Raw genomic sequence first — 22877 nt, 5'->3', positions numbered from 1 at the left:
AGCAGAGAAGCATTAGGAGACACTTATCCATACAAAACAGCACTGGGTGCTTGTTACCCATTCATGATATTAACAGGATAAAACTGCTAATACAGGTATGGGACCTGTTATCTAGAATGCTCGGGACCTGGGGTTTTCCGGATAAGGGATCTTTCCATAATTTGGATCTCCATAACTTAAGTGTACATCAGGGTGAAAACACAGTGTAAATGTGTGCGTGGGTGTGTGTGTGTGTAAGCAAAGAGCCCACTCACTACTGCAACTAACTATGCATCATAGGCATGGCCATCCAATTCAGATTTACAAAAAAACTAACTTTGCTAAATGCATATACCTCTACCAATTTAATACAAGTGGAAACTTTTTGGTAACATCAAGTGTCAAATAATTAATTTAATGTGCAAACACCTCCTGCCTTGCTTCTAGATTATTTTCCATATAGGATCCATACATGGAGTGCACTCTTTATGGCTTTATGGAGATCTTATAGAAGGAATGTGTAAAATAAAAAATATTCTGCTTAATACAGAAGATATTCCTGATATCTCTGGCATGTTGATATACAAAGTCACCAAAAAGTACAAAGCCTCAGGTGTAAGCCATAAATAAAAGCATACTTGGGGACCAAAAGTTGCATAATTTACATAGAAATGACCACAGAAACCAAGGGAAAAAATAAAATCATAGACAGCTACAATCACAATCTTTTATGCAGTAAGTATATGCATAGTAGACAAGTCTCTTGAACAGGCTTTTTTTGCGCCCAGCCCAAGCCCAAAATACAAGGTATGAACCAAAGTCCCCAAACTCCCCACCCTCTCCCTTTGTGAGAATATTCCACAAACAGAAATTCTTGAGGGGTCTGAATAAATAATGCTGTAAATCAAATAAACTACATTAATACATGTGGACTCTAAATAATAATTGTACTTAACAAAAGGGGGGGTGGAAAACAGAAAACAATGCAGGTTATTTACATGTCAGCAGCAGCTTTTGAGGGGGCACAAAAAGACTTAAAACCCACTTTCATATCCGAAAGTAACTTTCTGCTAATTAGATCAACCACTTAACACAAACGTACTGACCAGTGGTGGTAAACATGTGGCCTCCTAGCTGTTGTACTACAACTCTCAGCATCCCAGGGGCCGAGGGAGGAACATCCTCAATTTATACAAATCTTTACATTTTGCTCCCTATGGGAAAGAGCAATACCAATTGAACATGGTTTCCTGAGTGTGTGGCAAAACCAGAATACAATTATGCTGGTACATAAGATTTAAAAAAAAAACAAAACTGCACGCAATTAAACATTACTCACCTGTCAACCAAGGGCAAGTTGGTATTAAAGCTAATGCTATGCTACCACTTATAGATACATGCTAAAGAAAAAGTTGCCCGTGGAATATGTATTTTATCACACTGGATAAAAAGAAAAAGAAAAAAAAAAAAGTAATGCCGCTCTGGGAAGATTATGCCATACAAGTACTTTAAACCCAGCCTGTTACATGTCATGTTTTAACCCCTATAAATGAAACGCACATGGGGGGGGGAATTTTTCAGGAAAACTATACAATAAAAGATCTCAAAGTCCACAAGATAAATAAAACCCTGAAATGTTGCAACCTAAAGGCTGCTTTTAAAATTGATGGTTTGAGAAAAAAAATCCTTAGAATGACCAGTAAAACATTCAGAGTAACCAAATGCACTGAAATTCTTCAGGTGCCTCCATTTCATATATTTTTGTTGCTTACCATAAATTAGGGGAAAAAAATACATATATTGTTTTTTATGCGGTGTCCCTGGGCTACTCCCATAAGAAGGTCAAATATAAAACTGTAATATATATATGTTATATTTTACAATGTGAGTTAAACTGTAAACTAATGTAGTTTGATCTGATAATATACACCCCAGTTTTGCAAAATCAATTTAACACTGAGGCGGGTCATTCAGAAATTATAAAGGCATTGAAATCAGATCTGCATAATCCCATTTTAACGGTTTTTCACCCCCCCCCCCCCCCCAAAAAAAAAACATACAACCCAAGGCTTTCCTGAACCCATTCTGCTTTTCCTGTGAAAGCTGTAGTTCACTTGTCAGGATACAAACTCCACAAAGTCTAAGTCGCTTGGAAAAGTGGGCTGGGAAGCAGACCAATTTTTACTTAGCTTATCTGTAATGCAAAGTCCCTAATTGGTCACTAATCTAGAGGTCCTTGAAAAATAAGTCTGATATATCCTTGCTCCCCTGCTAATTGGTGAGCACAGAATGGACATGCTGCATGGAAGGTGTGTGTGCCATGGGGTAGAGGGATTTGGGACCAATAGGAAGTTGTTTTTTCTGAGCACACATGTCCACATGGACTAAAAGCATGAGTAGGAGGGCCAGCATCCACATAAAATCCAGCTTCACATCCAAGCCACAGTGGGACATAAGGACCCACAGAACGACACATGGGACACTCTCGGTCCTTTCCATCTCTCTCCTCTTTATTTCCCCAGTTGTGGTAGCCATGCACATGACCGCAATTCAGATAAACCCAAGGTTGTTTTTCATCCACCACATCCTTTCTTTTCATACTAGGAAACGCTAGTGTGTTGAATCCAACAGGACACTGAGGCCTTGCTGCATTGATTTCCTGTCTCAGTGCTTCCAAATGTTTCACAGTTGGAGTGCGTGCCAGCCCCTCGGCAGTGCGCCACAGCAAAGTTGCTCCACAGAGATCTATGAGGGAACCATCTTGAAGTTCATTGCTTTCGTTTTCAACCTAAGTAATTAAAGAAAAGAGTCACTTAAGGACCATCTCAAATACCCAACAACAATAAAGCAAATATTTATGGAAAAATAACATTTTACAATGTACCAGATCAGAATATCTAGGTACATTTTACAACATCTCCTCTACAGACACTAACTCCTTCTATAACAATACAGGTCTTTTTTATAATTTAGTCCTTAACCAAGCATGTGCAAGCATGGTGGATGATGGGGAAATATGGTCCTGTAAATAGCACAGCATGGGGGTACATAGTAGAGCATCACTGCCCTGAGGAGCAGCGCCTGGACTGCATATTCCTGGCATCAATACAAAAGCTGTAGTATTTAAAAACAATCTATCTTGAATGTTCCACCATCTGCAGTGAGTCAGTGCTCACACAGTACCAATCAAAGTCTGCTTGTCACTCTTTAATGGTTAAACAAGCCTGGCCCATGCCATGCAATCTGTGACAGAACAGCCCAGCGATACAAAAGTAAACATGTTGGGATGAATCATCCTCATGTTCAGATTTTTCATAGGGGAACAGCATGTTCTGAATTTGACAAGATGAAATGCAGTAGAAAATTGCTATAAATATGCCTTAAGTGTGGAAAAATTGTTCAAATTAAAATAAATTATTCTAAGAATTTTGGACAACCTGTCTTTTTTTTTTTTCTAAAAGTCTAAATATCATGAAAACGTGAAGCATGCAACTAACGTGCTGGCAGGACACAGATCTGGCACATACCATTTTCCCTCTCTGTTGGGCTGACCGTGTTTCTCGCAAGCTAAACACATTCCCACACACAGATATCTCTCTCCACACCCCTGGCTTGGAATCTTCAGTGAATCCGTTGCGTGGATGCATAACAAGAACGCCATTTGTTGTTAACCCATCCATCTGTCCATCTAACGTCTTCCATTTGGCTGCTTTCTCCTGTAAAGGGGAACAAGGGATAATTAGGCCAGAATAACAGATTTTCTCTGAACTAGAACAGAACTTTAGAAAAAAAAATAAAAAACCATACCCCTAGAAAAATATTTTTGGAGGAGTCGAATCCCGCAGCATATATCTTTGCAGTAAATGGTGGGTTCCTTTCACAAATGATCCTGCATGCAAATCTGGAGATGGTGCTTTGAACAGACTGTGTATCAGAGTTGCTCTGGCTTCCTGGAACAGTATCTGTTACCACAAAATCAATAGGGCTCTCTGTTGACCGGCCAATCTAGAAACAAAATAATAAGGAATTCATAAAACTATTAAAAACAAGCATACATTTATATTCCAAGGTAATACAATCTGCTTTTAATTTCTTTGAGGAAAGATGAGAATAGTCACTGGAATTAAAATTCTAGCCAGTTTTCTCCTACAGCTGTTTTTTTTTTTTTTAATCCAAAATAGAAGCTTAACTTTAACCCCTCACAGTTAAATCCTTTTCTCTTAGGAAGTCTGTGGGACACAGGGACCTCAGGGGTATAGTATCCACCAGAAGGAGAGGGACACTAGAAGAGGAAGCCAGCCCCTTCTCACTGCTGCTATACCCCCCTGTCACCTTCAGTTTTGTCAACAAGATAACTAAGAACTATGTACAGAAGACAGAGAAAATCCAGATTAGCCGCTTCCAGGGGGGAAGGTGGGAGTCCCACAGACTTCCTAAGAGAAAAGGATTTAACAGTGAGTGTCACAAAACCTCCTTTTCGCTTACAGTTGTTTGTGGGACACAGGGACCTTGGGGACATACCAAAGCTGTCCCATTACACCTTAAGGGTGGGCAGAAGTGGATGACTTCTAGCTTAACAGACTGCAGCCTGAAGGACTTTCCTTCCCAAAAGAGCGTTGGATGCAGCAAACACCTCAAAACGACTTCCCCTTTGCAATGAAGGCTCTCCGAATTGTCTCCCTGATCCATCGCAAGACTGTGGTCTTGGAAGCTTGCGGCACCTGCCCATGAACTAATGCACCTGGTGGTTCATTCGCGAGGCCATGAGGTAGGAGCCAGTGGGGCTCCAGGAGAGTGCGCCCCTTGGATAGGTGTGTAGTGTTGAGCCACCATACCAGGGCGATTCTGGTTCTGGGAAGGAGGTGGATTTGTTGAAATAGGTTTGTGCGATTCCACTGGTCCAGGATGTTCTAGTGGAATGCACGCAGATGGAACTGTGCGACGGGAACGGCCTTGATAGTCGAGATCATTGAGCCCATCTCTAGTGGTTGTGTTAGACATGACTTGATGGTGTTGATCTTCCACCCCAGAGAGGGTCAGGGTGTCTCAGACCCGTGATAACTGGGATCTTGCAGATGAGAGCATAGGCGTTTGGGGAAAAGATCGTCATCCTTAACGCCGCCGCCGCCGCCATGATCTTGGTGAAGATCCTGGGTGCTGATGTAAGTCTGAAGGGGAGGGAGGTGAATTGAAAGTGTTGATTCTTGACCACAAAAAGAACTTCCAATGGGGAGGGAAAATGGGAACATGTAGGTAGGCGTCCTTTATGTCCAAGGTCACCAGAAACTCGTTTGGGGCCATGCCGGCTATAACCAACCTGAGGGACTCCATCTTGAAACCTGAGAAGCGAAGGTAGATGTTGAGGTGCTTCAGGTCTAGGATGGGTCTGAAGGATCCATCCTTCTTTGGGACAATGAAGAGATTGGAATAGAAGCCTCGAAACCTGTCGCTTGATGGTAATGAGGACCTTGCCCTCGAGGAGTCCTTGAATGATGGACAGAAGGGCCTCCAGTTTGAGGGGGTCTGCCGGAAGTCTGGACATGGCTGGTGGTTTTGAGGAAAATTCCAGACGGTAGCCCAAGGTGATGAGCTCGCGAACCCATGGGTCTGTGGCGAGTCGTAGCCATTCTCCCTGGAAGAGTTGCAGTCGGCCCCCTACCGGATCCCTTTTTGTCAGTGGTTAGTCATTGCGAAGATGACTTATATGCTGGCTTGGGCTGGGAGAGCTTGTTCTGCCAGCAGAACCTGGACAGATTCTGGAACCAGGGTCTGTTGGAGGCGCTCTGCGAGGAGAAGTCCCTGGAGGAGGAAGTCTTGGAGGCCGAAATGTGGTGCGATTTCTGGGTTGTGGGAGAAGGGTGCTCTTTCCCCCCCGTGGCTTGTTTAATAATCTTATCTAGCTCCGGGACGAAAAGAAGTTTCCCCTTAAATGGCAAGATGGTAAGGGACTTTTTGGATGAAAGATCTGCCGACCACATCTTTAGCCATAAGGATCGACGGGCTGCCACTGACAGGGCCGAGGTGCGGCTGATTTCTTGAGCCGCGTCGAAGGAGGCTTTGCATAGGTAGTCGCTTGCACCCTTGATCTGGGTAGCCAGGGCCACCAGCTCGTTTAGAGTAGTCCCCGAATTGATGGTCTCAATGAGCGTATCTGTCCAAGACTGGGTGGGCTCGAGAAACCCAAGCTGAGGCTAATACGTGTCTCTCGCTAAAGGGAATAGCGTTCCCAGTCTGCTGTCGCATGTGGGGACTCCGACTCACTTTAGTCATCAGTAAGATGAGGGTTTTGGTGTTTTAGGTGCGTAGGACGCACTTTGGTGCTAGTTTGCCTAGGCATTTTGCCAGGGATTTTTGGGGATTCCCTTGGAGAGCTGAAGTGCCCACTGGGATGGCTCCGCGTTGGATGTGGAGGGTAGCACAGGAGCCTTCTGGGCTCTCGGATGCGGCTAGGGCTGGCAAATCCTGAGCCTGAGGAGTAGCCTCCAGAGAAAGTTTGGAACAGGAAGAGCAAAAAGGGTTCCTTCCTACCTGAGGGGAGGAGCTTGCAGCATTTTTTCGCAAGCCAGGTATTTAACCTTGGCAGTGGAAGGTGCTCCCCTGGAGAAAAGGCCAACTGGATTGCCCATGCTAAAACAGTTGGAGGGGCAGATAATATGATGTCTGTGCAAATTGTGAGGAAGCACTAGACAGTCTGACAAGGGCAGTACAATAAAACATTAACTAAACCCAGCAGGACTGTTTTGCATACAATAATGATTATTTATACCTTAGTTGGGATCAATTACAAGGTACTCTATGGGAGTTGGCCTTTCTGTAATTCAGAGCTTTCTGGATAACAGGTTTCTGTATAAGGGATCCCATATCTGTACCTGGTAAGGCTCTGAACAGCTTCTGCGCCCGGTAAAGGGGGGGGGGGGGGGGGGGGGGGGTTGCAGTGCAAGAAATTCCCTCTCTTCACATCTGCATTAATTCATAAGAACAGAAGCTGTCTTATTGCCCACCTCACCACTAGGGGGCAATTTCTAGAGAGAATTGTGGATCTCCTGCTCATGCAAAAACTCAAGTATTTAAAGCAGAGGTCCCCAACCTTTTATACCTGTAAGCCATATTTAAATATAAAAAGAGTTGGGAAGCAACATGTGCATAAAATAAAGTTCCTGGGAGTGACAAATATGGGCTGTGAATGGCTATTTGATAGCCCCATGTGGACTATCAGCCTAAGTAAGGTTCTATATCAGTACACCAGGTTTTAATGCAACCAAAATATGCCTCAAGCCAGTAATTCAAAAATAAAGCACCTGCTTTGCGACAACTGGGAGCAACATCCAAGGGGTTGGTGAGCAACATGTTGCTTGCGAGCCACTGGTTGGGAATTATTTTCATACTATATGCAATCCGTCATACATTAGTGACCCTAAAAGCTATAAAATTTCTGGTTCAGGTACATTTTTTTCTTTTAAGGCACACTATTCTATTTATCAAAATTTTAATGGTTACAACCATACATTTTTGGAGATGTGAGCTAAAAAAAACAAAACATCAAGCTCTTACCTGGAACATATCGGTGTTGCTATCATGTGTGTACTCCACCACCACAGTCTGTGCCCGTGACAAAGTGTAGGATATGCTGTGCTGGTCCTTGTTACTTATTGCCTAGAACAAATATGAGCAGAATGAGAGTGATGGTATAGGATTTAGCATTATGCCTGCAGTTAAACTAATGGCAGCACTGGATTCATTTAATGGATTTTAGTTAATCTTACTGTACCGGGGCAATGCTATGAATATAACAGTAAATTTTTTATACGAGCAAGGCAAGTGATGCTTGAGTGTACTACAGGTATTTAAGAAAAACCATGATGTTGTACCACTTTATAACTTACACTTACATTTAGGCTCTGAACCCATTAATGTTTTCATGCACAGTTGCCATGCAGCATGGTATTTATGTATTTCAGCACACATGCATTAATTCATCTCCTGCCTCTTTGCGCTTCTGTACCCATATCACAGAAACCCACGCTGAACTGACAAACACAGATCAGAGTAGCTGCCATAAAGACAGAGCCTAAGAAACTCAAACTTTAAAAGGTTAAGTCATCTATACACGATATGCACCACTACACCCCCTTCCACAACACACACAAAAAAAAGCAGCACAGTGCAGCCTGCACAGTTGGTGGCTGCCAAGTTGGGCTGCTTTCCTCAGCTCTCTGCCAGTGATCAATGTTAATGACAGCTGGAGGAAGGACACCCTGCGCTTTTTTTTTTTTTTTGGTATGGCTAAAGGGGGCAGTATTTGGGGGGTGCATTTCTAAAAGGTGGCCTCTTAAAGATATACATAAAAATAAGCTTTTTCTTGTCCTTTAAATACAGTGGCAGTTATCCTGATATTTGTTGTAGTACTCTCCTCCTTGCCAATATAATAATTATATATATATTAACACTCACAGACAATGAGTTGACTCTCATTCAGGATTTTAGTTAGTCCCATCATGGCAAATATCGGTACAGGACTACACACAAAACCTCCACTGTACACAGATTTGGACAAGTTTCTCAGATGTGCAATAAGGTCATTTTCATTCTGTTTGAGATGCAGGCTTACCTTTGCTGCCTGTGGTGTACAGGCAATATGAACAGTACTTGGCTTCACCCCATTGGCTTTTAGTCTTTTAAGTAATGCAAACCTGCTTTTCCTCCTTCCTCTGTCTCCATTTGGCAGAGATCCATTGTATCTAGAGGATTTCAAGATTTTTGAGTGTTTTTTTTTTTTTTTTTTTTTTTTTTGACACTTCTAATTTAACAATATTTCACAAAATTCATTCGCAGCTGAACCACAAATGGTTGTATAACTAAATTAGAACAGCACAAGCAAAAAGGATGTTACAAAGGATTTAGTAAGGGTATATATATATAAAAAAAAAAAAAAAAAAAAAAGGTAGGGTACAGATTAATGCAATGGAAACTTTCAGGTCCAAAATCAGTTACTTTAAATTTTCAAATTTGAAACCCTGAGCATTTTTTACACTACTAAAATGCCAAAGGTAGGTATACCAGAAAGGGAAACTTCAACTTCTCCTACTTAATTTTATAGTGATTAGTTGCTCCTCTTTCTAGTCCTAGTTCTTTATGGTATCCAAGTTGCAGTAGTGTGTCCTAGACAAACCCCAAAGCTAACTATGATACAATATTTAGCCTTACAAGACAACTTAAAAACCATAAGAGCAGCAGCCTGATGAAGTCAATAGTACCAAAATTAAACAACCACATACATACAGAATAAGAAACAAATTTTCATGCAGAATCTGGGTCTGTGGGAAACATTCTATTCACATCAAAGAATGCTGCAGGGTAAATTTATAATGCAGAAAATATATATATATTATTCCTAGGAAAACTAACCCCTCACTCTGGCATCTCATTACAGTTCAGTTCCATAACACCAAGTATTCAAAGCCTATGGTGGTTTAGGACTGTGATGTACAAACTGATCCTTTACTGCTGGATTGTAAAGCAGATAATTACTCACCCCAATACAATGAGTTCCCCGTACTTCACAGGTGCTTTCGCAGGGTGATTCTCTTGATCAGGGGAAAACATGAGCTTGGCTGTTCCTTATACACCAATCAGTGCCTTATCAAGAGTTGCAGTACACTTCTTTTCATTATTTTGTCTGAAAAAAAAAACATAAGCACCTTTAATAATCAAATTCAGTTTTTTTTTGTGTTTTTTGTTTTAATAATCACAGAAATCTGGCTGTACCAGCAGTGCCAGGTAGATTTTCACTATAATCAAGGATAGCAGACATCTAGATTTGGGCTTTTTTTATAAGGTTAAAATATTTTTTAAATAACCCTGTTGCACAATTCAGATATAGGTGTCTCATCTGTCCCATTTAATATGGGAGCTTAATGTCTATGGCATACAAACAATAAAATAGTAGTAGTTTGGCTCCATTATGTGCCTTTTGTGTGAATTCATTTATAATACACAAGTAGCATGAATATCCTGTAAATTATACCCTTATAAATGGAGCTTAGCAATGCCATCAATTATAATTGGTGCTTATTGATGTAATTTCTGTCTCACGACTCACCCAAACTTGTGTGTTATAATAAATAATGTAAAAATGAAAGCAAGGGCAAGAGTTGATTGTTCATCCTGATGGTCCATACGGATCTAAACAATTCTGTGAAGAGAGAAACAGCACTACGTGTAGCTGCAAAGAGGTTAATTAGACAACAGCAAATTAATCTGGCAAGGAAACTTTGGGATCAGATTTCCTCAGTGTTGTGTGAAGGGAACTTTCGGAACATAGCAACAGTAACTACGAGCGGCAGGACATAGCAGCTGTATGCTAAAGAGATATGGCTTTGCAAGGGACTAAACACCATACTACTAAACACTCAGGAAAATGCAGTTAGAAGCCAGTTCAGACTTGAATTCAACAAAGCTGAATTTGGGGAGAATTGGGTTATTTACAGAGCTAAAACTTATGTAAGCTGCCCACAGGTGTTATACAGCAGCCCTGCTGACCAAAGGAAATACAGCCCTATCAACACAGGGGGTTTATATAAAGAAGGGGGGGGGGGGAAATGACCCAAGTGACATCACAAACCACCACCTACTGATGACATCACTAAGTACAGTGTAGAATAATATACATAACTCCTCCACAAATAATTTGTTATATATGACTATTCACTAAATATAATCTGTAGCCGTTTCTAGAATATAAAATTTGTTGCACAGCATCCCACACTGCTCAAATGACTCGGTATTTAAAATGGTATTCCCATATAAACCATTTTCTAATTCAGCCTATGAGAGAGTGGCAGTTTTCCCAGGGTCACACAGCTCTGGCACCAGGATCTAGTAACAGTAGCTCCCTATTAGTGAGAGGACATGTAAGGCTGTAAGTTACACCACATTCCCATATACATCATATACCAATGACTTCACACATAAAAGCTGCAGAAGATGGCGACAGAAGCCGTGTGGATTTCACAGCAACACAAAGCAGAAGCAGCACTGTCATGGAAACTGGACTTGGCACATATGCAGAGATCCTGGGTACAGCAGGACATGTGCAAGTACCTCAGGATGCCAATATGCTTCAATCTGCCATACACCTTGCACCATATACCAGAGACCCACATCATCGTGCCAATGTATTCCTTTGTCAATATGATCTCCTAACCTGTCTGATAGATACTTACCTGGCTAGAAGATCATTGGGAACACCCTATATGTGGGTCTCCAGGCTGCCAACTTAGTCGAGGGGCCTAATAAGCAACTTTTATGACCAAAGTAAGGCCAACATTGCTTACTGCACCAAGATTAAAGCAAAACATAGAACACACTTGTTTAACACCTTTTCTCAGGGGACTCAAATTAAAGGAACAGAAAGAGCAAAATAGTGTTTTAAAATAATTAAAATACATTGTACGGGTAAAACTGCAATGTGCTTAAGTTTATATAAATAAGGCACAGGTTACATAAGTAGATAAGGTCTGTAATGTAATATCATGGGTTTAGATTCCTGTGTAAGAACTAAACACATTGTATTCTACAGCTCTTATCTATTATCCTCTATGTATCATGTGCCATTTTGCCCTATTTCAGCTTGAATAAAGCAAACACACCAGTTTTACCAGGGCATTATATGAATCTGTTAAAAACAGTTTCATTTGTTGATCTAACTATTTCTTAAAGACTAAGTTGCATTTGGCGCTGGATAGGAATTGATTATTCATTTAATTTATTATTGGGAAATGCTAAATTGCACTAGGACTGTAAGGCAATTCAGAACATGTCGGTGCATTGTAAGGACAATATGGGATATATTAAAGGAGGGGTAAGTTAAAATTGTGTTATCATGGTACTGACAGGGCACCAGTAGCAATGTGCAAATAACTTCAGAAGCCTTACCGAATCCCCTAGACAAGACCTTTCCTAGGCCTGCATGTGCATGGGGGAAAATGTTCTTTTACTGCACCCAACAAGGAAAACCTGTATGAAAGGCCTTTCGCTAAAGGGCAGCAGCCATAACCCGACCTAACAGGATTGCTGCTGAGTCACGTAATGCACTCAACCATTACCACACAACTAAACCTTCCCCTAAGTGACCTAGTTTCTTTAAAGGGGTAGTTCACCTTTAATTTAACTTTTAGTATGTTATAGAATGAACAGTTACAGGCAACATTTCAATTGGTCTTCATTATTTATTTCTAATATATATTTTTTTAAATGATTTGCTTTCTTCAAACTCTGTAGCTTTCAAATGGGGGTCACTGTCCCCAGCAGCCAAAAAACGATTGCTCTGAGAGACTACAGTTTTATTGTTACTTTTTATAACTGTTTTTTGAATTTACCTAAATAAAATCTCAGGTTCTAAGCATATCAGATAACAGATCTATTGCATGTACAGGTGTGAAACCGGTTATAAAGGATGCTCTGAACCTGGGGTTTTCAAGATAAGCGGACTTTTTGGGGGGGGGGGGGGTGCAGAGGGAAATTCTGTGGTAGACAGGATAGATGAGGTAGTGGGCATAGTAAGGGAAAATGGGGGAGGAGACTTGCTTCGGGATACTGATAATGGCAGGGAGGCCCATAAGTTGTTTACACGTCATTCTCACGCCGGAACCAGTATTAAATGTATGTTTACCAATGCAAGGAGTCTGACTGGTAAAATGGGAGAGCTGGAGGTACTGGCGTTGGAGTGGAAATATGATGTGATTGGAGTTGCTGAAACTTGGTTGAATGAGTCTCATGACTGGGCAGTTAATATTGGGGGGTATACATTGTTTCGGAGGGACAGGGGCAATAGAAAAGGAGGAGGAGTGTGTCTGTTCATTAAGCAGGAATTAAAAGCAAATATTAGGGAGGAAGTGATGGGGTTAACAGAGGGAGCTGAATCCTTATGGGTTGAGCTTCTCACAGATAGTAAGGAATCTACCAAACTAATTGTAGGGGTATGCTATAGACCCCCTAATGTAAGCGAAGAGGAGGAGGCCCAGCTCCTGTTGCAAATAGAAAAGGCTGCTAGTTTGGGGCAAGTGATAATAATGGGGGATTTTAATTACCCTGATATTGACTGCTGCATGACAACTTTATGTCACAAGTTGTTGAGGAGCCAACCAGGAACCATGCTATACTAGATCTAGTGATCTCTAATGACCCAGAACGTATAGCAAATGTGCAAGTGGTTGAACCCCTGGGTAATAGTGACCATAATGTTATTTCATTTAATGTTTGGTGCAGGAAACAAATTTACACGGGGGCAACAAAGACAATGAATTTTAGGAAGGCAAATTTTAGCTCCTTAAGGGCAGCGCTTCAGGGCATAGATTGGGGCATTATGTTTTCTGATAAAAACACAGAGCAGAAATGGTTGTCATTTAAAATGATATTAAATCATTACTGTTCTCAATTTATTCCATTAATAAGAAAAAGTAGAAGTGTTAAGAATCACCCTATGTGGCTTAACTCTGAGGTAAAGAAGTTAATAGGGAGAAAAAGGAAAGCTTTTAAGAAATATAAGTCAGAGGGGACAGTAGCTGCGTTTAATGATTATAAACACTATAACAAGTGTTGTAAAACAGCAATCCGGAAGGCAAAGATAGAAAATGAGGAGCGCATCGCGGCCGAGGCCAAGACTAACCCCAAAAAGTTTTTTAAGTATATTAATAGTAAAAAGATGCAGGTTGAGGGTGTGGCCCCATTGAGTTATAATAACAATATGGTTACAGCGGATACAGAAAAGGCAGATGTGCTTAACCAGTTCTTTTCTTCTGTGTATACAGTAGAGGAGCCAGTGGGACAAGTCCCACCCAATAGCTGCACTGTTGCCTCAGCTCCAACTACACAGTGGTTGGCACAGGATATGGTGCTTAAAGGGTTACACACGATAAATGTAAACAAGGCACCTGGGCCAGATGGAATACACCCTCGGGTACTGAGAGAGCTAGGGGCAGAATTGCAGTGGCCCCTGTTTCTGATATTCTCAGACTCTCTTTCATCAGGTATGGTACCTAGGGATTGGAAGAAGGCGAATGTCATTCCCATATTTAAAAAGGGAGTAAGATCTCAGCCTGGCAATTATAGGCCTGTAAGTTTGACATCCGTGGTGGGCAAGTTATTTGAAGGCTTGTTAAGGGATCACATTCAAAATTATGTAGTGGAGAATGCCATTATGAGCAGTAATCAGCATGGCTTTATGAAGGACAGGTCATGTCAGACCAATTTAATTGCTTTTTATGATGAGGTAAGTAAGAAGCTGGACAGTGGGGATGCAGTAGATATCATCTATTTGGATTTTGCGAAAGCATTTGATACCGTTCCCCACAAACGACTGCTTTCTAAGCTAAGGTCTGTACTGGGTCCACTTTTGTTTAATTTGTTCATAAATGACTTAGGGGAGGGTATTATGAGTAATGTATCAGTGTTTGCAGATGACACAAAACTCTACAGACCAGTCAATTCTATCCAGGATGTGACATCCCTGCAGCAGGATCTTGACCAACTGGCAATCTGGGCAGCTAAGTGGCAGATGAGATTTAATGTGGATAAATGTAAGGTCATGCACCTGGGATGTAAAAATATGCAAGCCCCGTATACCCTTAATGGGACTGCACTAGGCAAATCCATAATGGAGAAGGACCTTGGAGTCCTTGTAGATAATAAACTTGGCTGTAGCAAGCAATGCCAGGCAGCAGCTGCAAGGGCAAACAAGGTTTTGAGCTGTATTAAAAGGGGTATAGATTCACGGGAGGAGGGGGTTATTCTTCCCCTTTACAGAGCGCTGGTAAGGCCCCATCTAGAATATGCTGTTCAGTTTTGGTCTCCAGTGCTCAAACGGGACATTACTGAGTTAGAGAGGGTCCAGAGAAGGGCAACTAAGCTGGTAAAGGGTATGGAAAGTCTCAGTTATGAAGAAAGACTGGCCAAGTTGGGTCTGTTTACACTGGAGAAGAGGCGCTTAAGAGGTGACATGATAACTATGTATAAATATATAAAGGGATCATATAATAACCTTTCTAATGTTTTATTTACCAGTAGGTCCTTCCAACGGACACGAGGGCACCCACTCCGTTTAGAAGAAGGGAGGTTCCATTTAAACATTCGGAAAGGATTTTTTACAGTGAGAGCTGTGAGGTTCTGGAATTCCCTCCCCGAATCAGTCGTGCTGGCTGATACATTATATAACTTTAAGAAGGGGCTGGATGGATTCTTAGCAAGTGAGGGAATACAGGGTTATGGGAGATAGCTCTTAGTACTAGTTGATCCAGGGACTGGTCCGATTGCCATCTTGGAGTCAGGAAGGAATTTTTTCCCCTCTGTGGCAAATTAGAGAGGCTTCAGATGGGGTTTTTTGCCTGCTTCTGGATCAACTAGTAGTTAGGCAGGTTATATATAGGCATTATGGTTGAACTTGATGGACGTATGTCTTTTTTCAACCCAACTTACTATGTTACTATGTTACTATGTTACTATTTGGAAACCCATACTTTAAGTCTACTAAAAAAAAAATCATTTATACATTAAAGTAGAAGGAAAGGTAAAAACTAAGTAAGCTTTATCAGAAAGGTCTATGTAAATACAGCCATAAGTACCGAGTCCTCTTATCAAAAGAAACATAGAATTTCTTGCCCCTTTTTTGTTCTTCAGGTATTTAAATTCCTCTCTCAGAAAAATCCTTCATTCCTGGGGCCAGAGTCTGCACAGTTCTCTCCTCTCTCCTGTTCCCCCCTCCCACAAGAATGCTAAGAACTCCCTCCCCCTCCCTTAGGAATGTGTAGTCTGAGCTAAGGGCAGGAAGCTATGAAGACCAAGCTACAATGGCAGCTGCAATCTTAAGCAAACACAGAAAGTTTCTATGGCTCTTTACTCAAGCATGATAATGCTTTCTGCAGAATAAATAATGTGCTCTAGGTGGCCCTAATGTGGCAAATCTATTGGCTGAAAAATGCCAAAATGACTTTCCTTCTCCTTTAAACCCAATAGGATTGCTTTGCCTCCAATAAGGATTAATTATATCCGAGTTGCGGTCAAGTACAAGGTAGTGTTTAACTTAATTACAAACAAAAAGGAAAAGGAGCCTATGGGCAATGGCCTTCCTGTAATTTGGAGCTTTCTAGATAATGGGTTTCTGGATAAGGGATCCCATACTTGTACCAACATATTCTAAGACTCATGGGCATTCCTCTATATTAACTGGTACTAAGAATGCATTATTATCACTTATTATATGTATGTACTGAGCTGTTACAGTATGCATTTTTTTGCAATGCAACAATACCTTAATTAAAAGTTGGACATCCCTCCTGTTAATTTTAACATACCTTCTCTACATACCTAGTGTACGGCTGCAATGTGGACACCCCTATTTTATGGTCTGTCTCAAATGATGACAGCAAGTCTCTGGCACAAGGGGCTGAAAAAGGATAGATCTGTTATTATTAACTCTGACACCAATAAAAGAGTTCTGAAAGAAATTCATACTCGACATTTACACATTACAAGCCACTTTAATATTAAATATCACCATATTTGAAAGCTGGAGATAACAGCTGATACTCCCCTCACTAAACCACGCTGTCTTCCTCCACATAACATAGCTCAATCTAACTCACTGATGTGTGTGGGCAGCTTGGAATATTTCACATGTTAATAAGACGGATATTAAAAGCTTTTGGCAAACTGTATCAAACCAATAAACCCACAATAAAAAGATTTTTTGAGAAAGGGAAAGTGCGGATAAGAAGCCTCCCAGTATACACATGAGGATACTATTTGGGCTTTATTGTGTAATACAGGAACATTACAACACTTTGAGTACTATATGTTCTATTCTGGAGACAGATTTGCAGGTGTGGTTTAACCTGTACCTTGACTTCTCTCTGGCATTACAAACTTGGACGGTTTGTCTACCATCTTTCTGCACAGCATATTATATAATAGTAAAGAATGACAGCACTCAAAGGGTTTTCACAAAAAAGGCAAAAATAAAAAATGAAAAATCATATCAAATGCGAATGATGAGGCTTTAGAAGATCCAACATTTCAGTCCTTTACTTGGTCTTTCGTCAGGGAAAAAAAAACATTGGACTGGATAAAACCTGACTTTTTATTTCACCTGATGTCTCTTGTGCGAAAATCCCTGCGAAAGCCGCCATTTCTCTCATATATATATATTTATACTGAAATTCTACCCTAACACCCCACCTGAACCTTAGCAATAGATCAATGGCCTCTAACCAATTTAGATGATTTATTCAGATCATTTATTCGTATTACATATACAGGTATAGGACCAGTTATCCAGAATAGGTAAAACTTCAGACCTGCTTCACAGTACAGCCCTAATATAGCTCACTGAATAGCTAATTGGTAAGAGGGAGGGGCTTACTGCATTGCTTTGCATGTGGGAGGGGATTATTAATGTTAGGAAGGACACATTATTGTGACTGGAAGGGACAAGCCCAGGCATTACACATGAAGTGTAATAAACAGCTGACATGTGATGGAGGTGTAAAACAGCAGTGGTTGCCCTGTAGAACATCCACATATGCTTACCCATTCTATAACGATGGGTGGGCCACTGGTAGAAAACTGCAGTACCCACACAACTAAATTCTGTTTTTTCAGTCCTTTTTGCAGAGCAGGGACTATGCACATTTTCTCTCCACTCCATGCAGTTCCTGATAAGTGGCAAATTTGCTTTAACTTTGCCCACCTTACATTTCCTTACATTGTGTGTCATCCCATATATTCTGTTGGAGCACCAGTATATGCCTGCGGTTAGGTGGTGACCTTGCATATTCAATACCATGTGCGAGTTGTGTAATGTGCCAGAATTATAGCAAATCCTATGCAGCTATTGTATCTGATATAGATGCACTAATCACGCCAGCTTGCAAGGACTTAAGATAGTTAGGAATAGGATGGTAATCCTTAACACTTTCCCTTAAAGCAATAAAGCCTCCATAAGATATACAGTAATTATACATTCGCTGCTCTCACATTTACTCAAATTGACAAAGACATAGCAGCATAAATTTGGATGCCATTTCTGAATTCAAATGCTTCAAGATGCAACATATAATAACTAAGTACAACTTTCTGGTTATGGGATCCCATACCTGCACTAGGTTGGCTATGGGTTCCCCAATACAAACCTAAGGAAAAAAAAACAGGTAGAATTAGCTATGCAGGAATTTTCTCCAGTAAGAAACCCAAATGCAAAGTTCTGTCCTCAACTTCCTTGACTGTGCTGGGCTGCAAAGGAACCGTACAGCTCCCCTAAGCTAGCACATTGCTAGCAGAACTTCAGTATTAGTTATGGCTTCTTTAGGGACTCCACATGGGCACAATACCTGCACAATTCCTCAATCCAAAATGGATATTTCAGATACCCATCATAGCCAATAATCAACAAAAGGCGATACATATGAACTTGCTCAACTGCAGGTATTAAAGGTCCAGGTGCCATGCCCTGACCTTCTCAAGGGAGAATCCGAGCAAATAAACATAAGCCATACACAAAAATCTGCTCAATTGCAGGTACAGGTATAGTATCCGTTATCCAGAATGTCCAGGACCAAGGGTATTCCAGATAAAGGGTCTTTCTGTAATTTGGATCTCCATACCTTGTCTACTAAAAAAAAATAAAAAAAAACATTAAACCCAACAGGATTGTTTTGTATCCAATAAGGATTAATTATATCTTAGTTGGGTTAAATACAAGATACTGTGTTACTATTACACAGAAAAATGAAATCAATTTTAAAAATCTGAATTATTTGATTAAAATGGAGTCTATGGGAGATAGGCTTTCTGTAATTCGGAACTTTATGGATAACGGGTTTCCAGATAACGGATCCTATACCTGTACAATGTTTTTTTCCCCAAATACTCCTTTTCTGACATGTTTCACACCAGCTGGTACGTAGTCATAGGAGATTTGGAATTGAGCCAATCCTTTGTTTTTTCTGTGCATGGATTCTACCAGTTCAAAGCACAGCACGATACCTGGACCATTAATTTGGCAATGGGAGTTTCTTCTTATTTGCCTGGCTGAGTTGCCAATATGCTGCAAAAGTGTAAAGCAATACCAAAAAAATGTCATAAAAAGGAAATATGCTGGGTTTTATATAATAAATTTTAAATAACTATTCATCACCCAAGGTCAATTCTTCGACAGGCTTAATTTTCCCATCAGATCAAGGACTTTATTGGTTTATTGATGCGATCCTCACTCCAACGGCTCCTATGCTTTTCATTGGCCTTAGAACCAAACAATCAGATTAGGATGATATTGCCCACTTTAAGTGGGCATACTGGGGACAGGATCCACTCATGGCAATCTTACCAAACAAGTGAATAATATACTGTATGGTGACATTAAGTTTCCAATATAGAATAAGAATGCGCAATGGTTGTTAAAGATATTTGCAAATATAATTGCAACTAAAACCAGTATTTTTAATTTTGATAGGAGATTACATTTATAAAAAAAAAAACAAAGAGAGGCAAAATGGACATAAAATGTAAACAAGCTTATGTAAAATATGTACAAATATTATTAGTCTGGTTAAAAGCCCAAGCTTGTCATAAGGAAGATTTGTTATCGACAAATATGCTTGTGTCTAATTCCTGTAATTCAAATCACAGGGTTTAACCCTGGATGACAAAGACAATATAAGTTATCCCTGCCAAAAGCCAACACTATACTTTATTAAAAAAAACACACAAAAAAAACCTATTTATTATTACATGTATGGGATCTCTTATCCTGAAATCCATTATCCATATCCTATAGACTCCATTTTAATCAAATAATTCAGAATTTTAAGATTGATTTCCTTTTTTCCTGTAATAATAAAACAGCACCTTGTACTTGATCCCAACTTAGATAGTATTTATCCTTATTGGAGGCAAAACAGTCCTATTGGTTTTGATTAATGGTTTATTGATTTTTTAGTAGACTTAAGGTATGGAGATACAAATTACAGAAAGACCCCTTATCCGGAATACCCTTGGTACCAAGCATTCTAGATAAAGGGACCTGTACTAATAATTGATTCTAGATAAAAACAAATTCTGGTTCTACTTTAATGCCAGATTTATTATGTATTGACTATGAAGATTTTCATTCATCCAGGTCATGGTATATCTAGTATGGATTAATGGAAGAATACATATGCTGAGGACTTCCCATGCCGGTCAGTTGAACTGAAGAAGCTGCTTGGATGAGTAGTGAAAACGTCTTCAATGATTACTTAACAAGTCCAATTGCTTTAGATTTATTCATACTAGATATACAGGCAAGACTAATATTACACAGAACTCTCCAATCATGGGCATTCCTGCCTGTCTCACATGGGCATTCCTGCCTGTCTCATTGCTAATTACAGGCTCTATTAAACATTTAATGATAGGAAGATGGAAACAGACACCTGTATATCTGTGCATCTCTGTATCTATCTATCTATATTAATATAAATCTTTATATATCTATATCTATGTATACACATATCTATATCTATGTATACACATATCTATATCTATGTATACACATATCTATATCTATGTATACACATATCTATATCTATGTATATATATCTATATATATATCTCTATATATATATATCTCTAAATATATATATATATATCTCTATATCTCTATATATCTATATATATCTATATATATCTATATATACACACACATACACACATATATACACACACCAATATGCACAAAGGATGGGAAAAGCTGTTGGAGATGACAACAGCAGAGGGCCCAGTAACTATGAAGGCCACCAAGGTTTGCTTTATTCCATATGACTTAAAGAAACAATACATACCGAATGGGGAAAAAATAGTTTACATCTACTGTATAACCAAACAAAAAGAATCTACACTGAAAAAAACCATGCATTGATTTTGAGCTTAACTGCATTGATAGCCAATATAAAAAAAGAAAAGATAGAAAAGATGCACTAGTCCCCAACGAAGTAACACTTTTTCTATAGGCTCCACTCTCTCTTTTAGTAGTTGAACCAAAACTATGTGGATTAAACCCCTAAATCTCCAGAAAGGCATGCAGAGAAAGATCTAAGTATTACATGTACTGCCTACCTTTTCCAACAGAAATTAACATGAAGAATAGTCCAGAGGCAAAGTGGTGAGCCCTGTGCAACCCTGCTGGCTCACATAATGTTCTGAGTGCTGGCTTTCTTTCCTTATGTGCGTAGCGAGGCACGCTGACTCACATGGGTGGGAAGGTGCTATGCTAAACAGGTAAACACCACGCAGCACCAATAGCATTGCTTGGCATCTGACTCATAGCTCCAGAGTTTTCAACACATTAATCTGTAGCTTGAAAAGGAAGAAAAGGAAGTAAAATGTGCTTGGTGTGCAAGGCGCCTGTAACACGTACCTCCTACACGCCACCGACAGACATCACAGAGGGCTCAAACGACTTTTCAGCAAACTTGAATAAATTCATAGGCATTTGTACTACCAATAGATGTGCTTTGCTGTAAGCTTAGTACTTGTATAACAAGGTATACCAGCTACACGTACACAAAAACTTGCAGCAGCCCGAAAGCAATAATTACCAGTCACTTGCCAAAATAAGCCGAGTAGTGTATATTCTGTGCCTGAATCACATATTTGCTGTACCATCTGTATCACCTGCAATTGCCCCTTTGCCATAGCTATGAATATGAAGGGAAAGTTACTGTGTAATTCAGCATATCTAGCATCACATCATATAAGTACATAACCTTAGGCCAGGGGTCGGGAACCTTTATGGCTGAGAGAGCCATAAACACCACATATTTTAAAATGTAATTCCTTGAGAGCCATATAATATGATTGGCCGCGAATGCTGCGGGGCAAGGTAGGGCGGGTCCGGATGCCGGATGCAATGCGGAGGAGGGCGTGGCCTGCGCTCGGCGGATAGAAGACGTGTTCTAAGGCAGGCAGGTTATATATAGGCAATATGGTTGAACGTGATGGACGTTTGTCTTTTTTCAACCTAACTTACTATGCTACTATGAGGGCGTGGCCTGCGCTCAGCGGATAGAAGACGTGTTCTAAGGCTTAGAATACGTCTTCTATCCACCGAGCACAAGCCATGCCCCCGTTATATATTTCTTATTAAAGATTTGGCAGCGAGCCAGATGCAGCCATCAAAAGAGCCACATCTGGCTCCCGAGCCATAGGTTCCCTACCCCTGCCTTAGGCTAATGTAGCATAGGGGGGCAGCCTGCTGAAAAGTGCCCAACATTGCTCCAATCAGGTAATGCAGTTTCAGGCCAAAAAGCGCTCATGTCTGATCTTTCAGGTCTTTCTTATTTAAAGGACATGGAAAGGCCAAGTCACTTGGGGGTGCCAAAATGTTAGGCACCCCCAAGTGACTTTAATCGCTTACCTTTTACCCCGGGCTGGTGCCCCTGTTGGAAGAGAACAGCACCAGCCCGGGGTAGCTGCAGCGATTCCTCCTTCCTGGTTCCCGAGCGCATGCGCAGTAGAGTGAAAAAGCCGCACTGTAACAGAGTTGGCTTTTCACTCTACTGCGCATGTGCCTACCACATAGTCACAGCTAAACGAAGCAGAAAGGAGGAAGCGCATCACTCCAGGTACCCCGGGCTGGTGCTGTTTTCTTCTTACAGGGGCACCAGCCCGGGGTACAAGGTAAGCTAACATTTTGGCACCCCCAAGTGACTTTGCCTTTCCTTGTCCTTTAACACCTTGAGGTGATGCAATTATGTCAGAAATTATTACCTTCAGAGGCTTCTGATCACCTGAATGGGAAACACTTGTAAGTGCGGGTGTGATTGCTTTTTGTGGTAAAAAGGGTGCTGTGGGCATATTTGGGCCAATCA

The 22877-nt window shown here is 40.6% G+C and overlaps 1 protein-coding gene across 1 annotated transcript in view; it reads right to left on the bottom strand.

Annotated features, from left to right (window-relative positions):
- Positions 1–692: 692 nt before the first annotated feature.
- The window catches only part of peli1 (pellino E3 ubiquitin protein ligase 1), a 34359-nt gene continuing 12174 nt past the window's right edge, over positions 693–22877 (bottom strand). Inside the window, exons 2-7 of the mRNA NM_001102936.1 lie at positions 9512–9655; positions 8588–8717; positions 7531–7632; positions 3787–3984; positions 3507–3695; positions 693–2767 (exon numbers count right to left, since the gene is read on the bottom strand). Of these exons, the coding sequence (NP_001096406.1) occupies positions 2201–2767; positions 3507–3695; positions 3787–3984; positions 7531–7632; positions 8588–8717; positions 9512–9582 (1257 nt within the window). The 5' untranslated portion in view covers positions 9583–9655 and the 3' untranslated portion in view covers positions 693–2200. The remainder of the gene's footprint in view (positions 2768–3506; positions 3696–3786; positions 3985–7530; positions 7633–8587; positions 8718–9511; positions 9656–22877) is intronic.

This window comes from Xenopus tropicalis, chromosome 5 (genome assembly GCF_000004195.4).
Source record: "Xenopus tropicalis strain Nigerian chromosome 5, UCB_Xtro_10.0, whole genome shotgun sequence".
Lineage (NCBI taxonomy): Eukaryota > Metazoa > Chordata > Amphibia > Anura > Pipidae > Xenopus > Xenopus tropicalis.
Note: the sequence above shows the minus strand (reverse complement) of the source record. Positions and strands in the feature narration are given on the sequence as shown.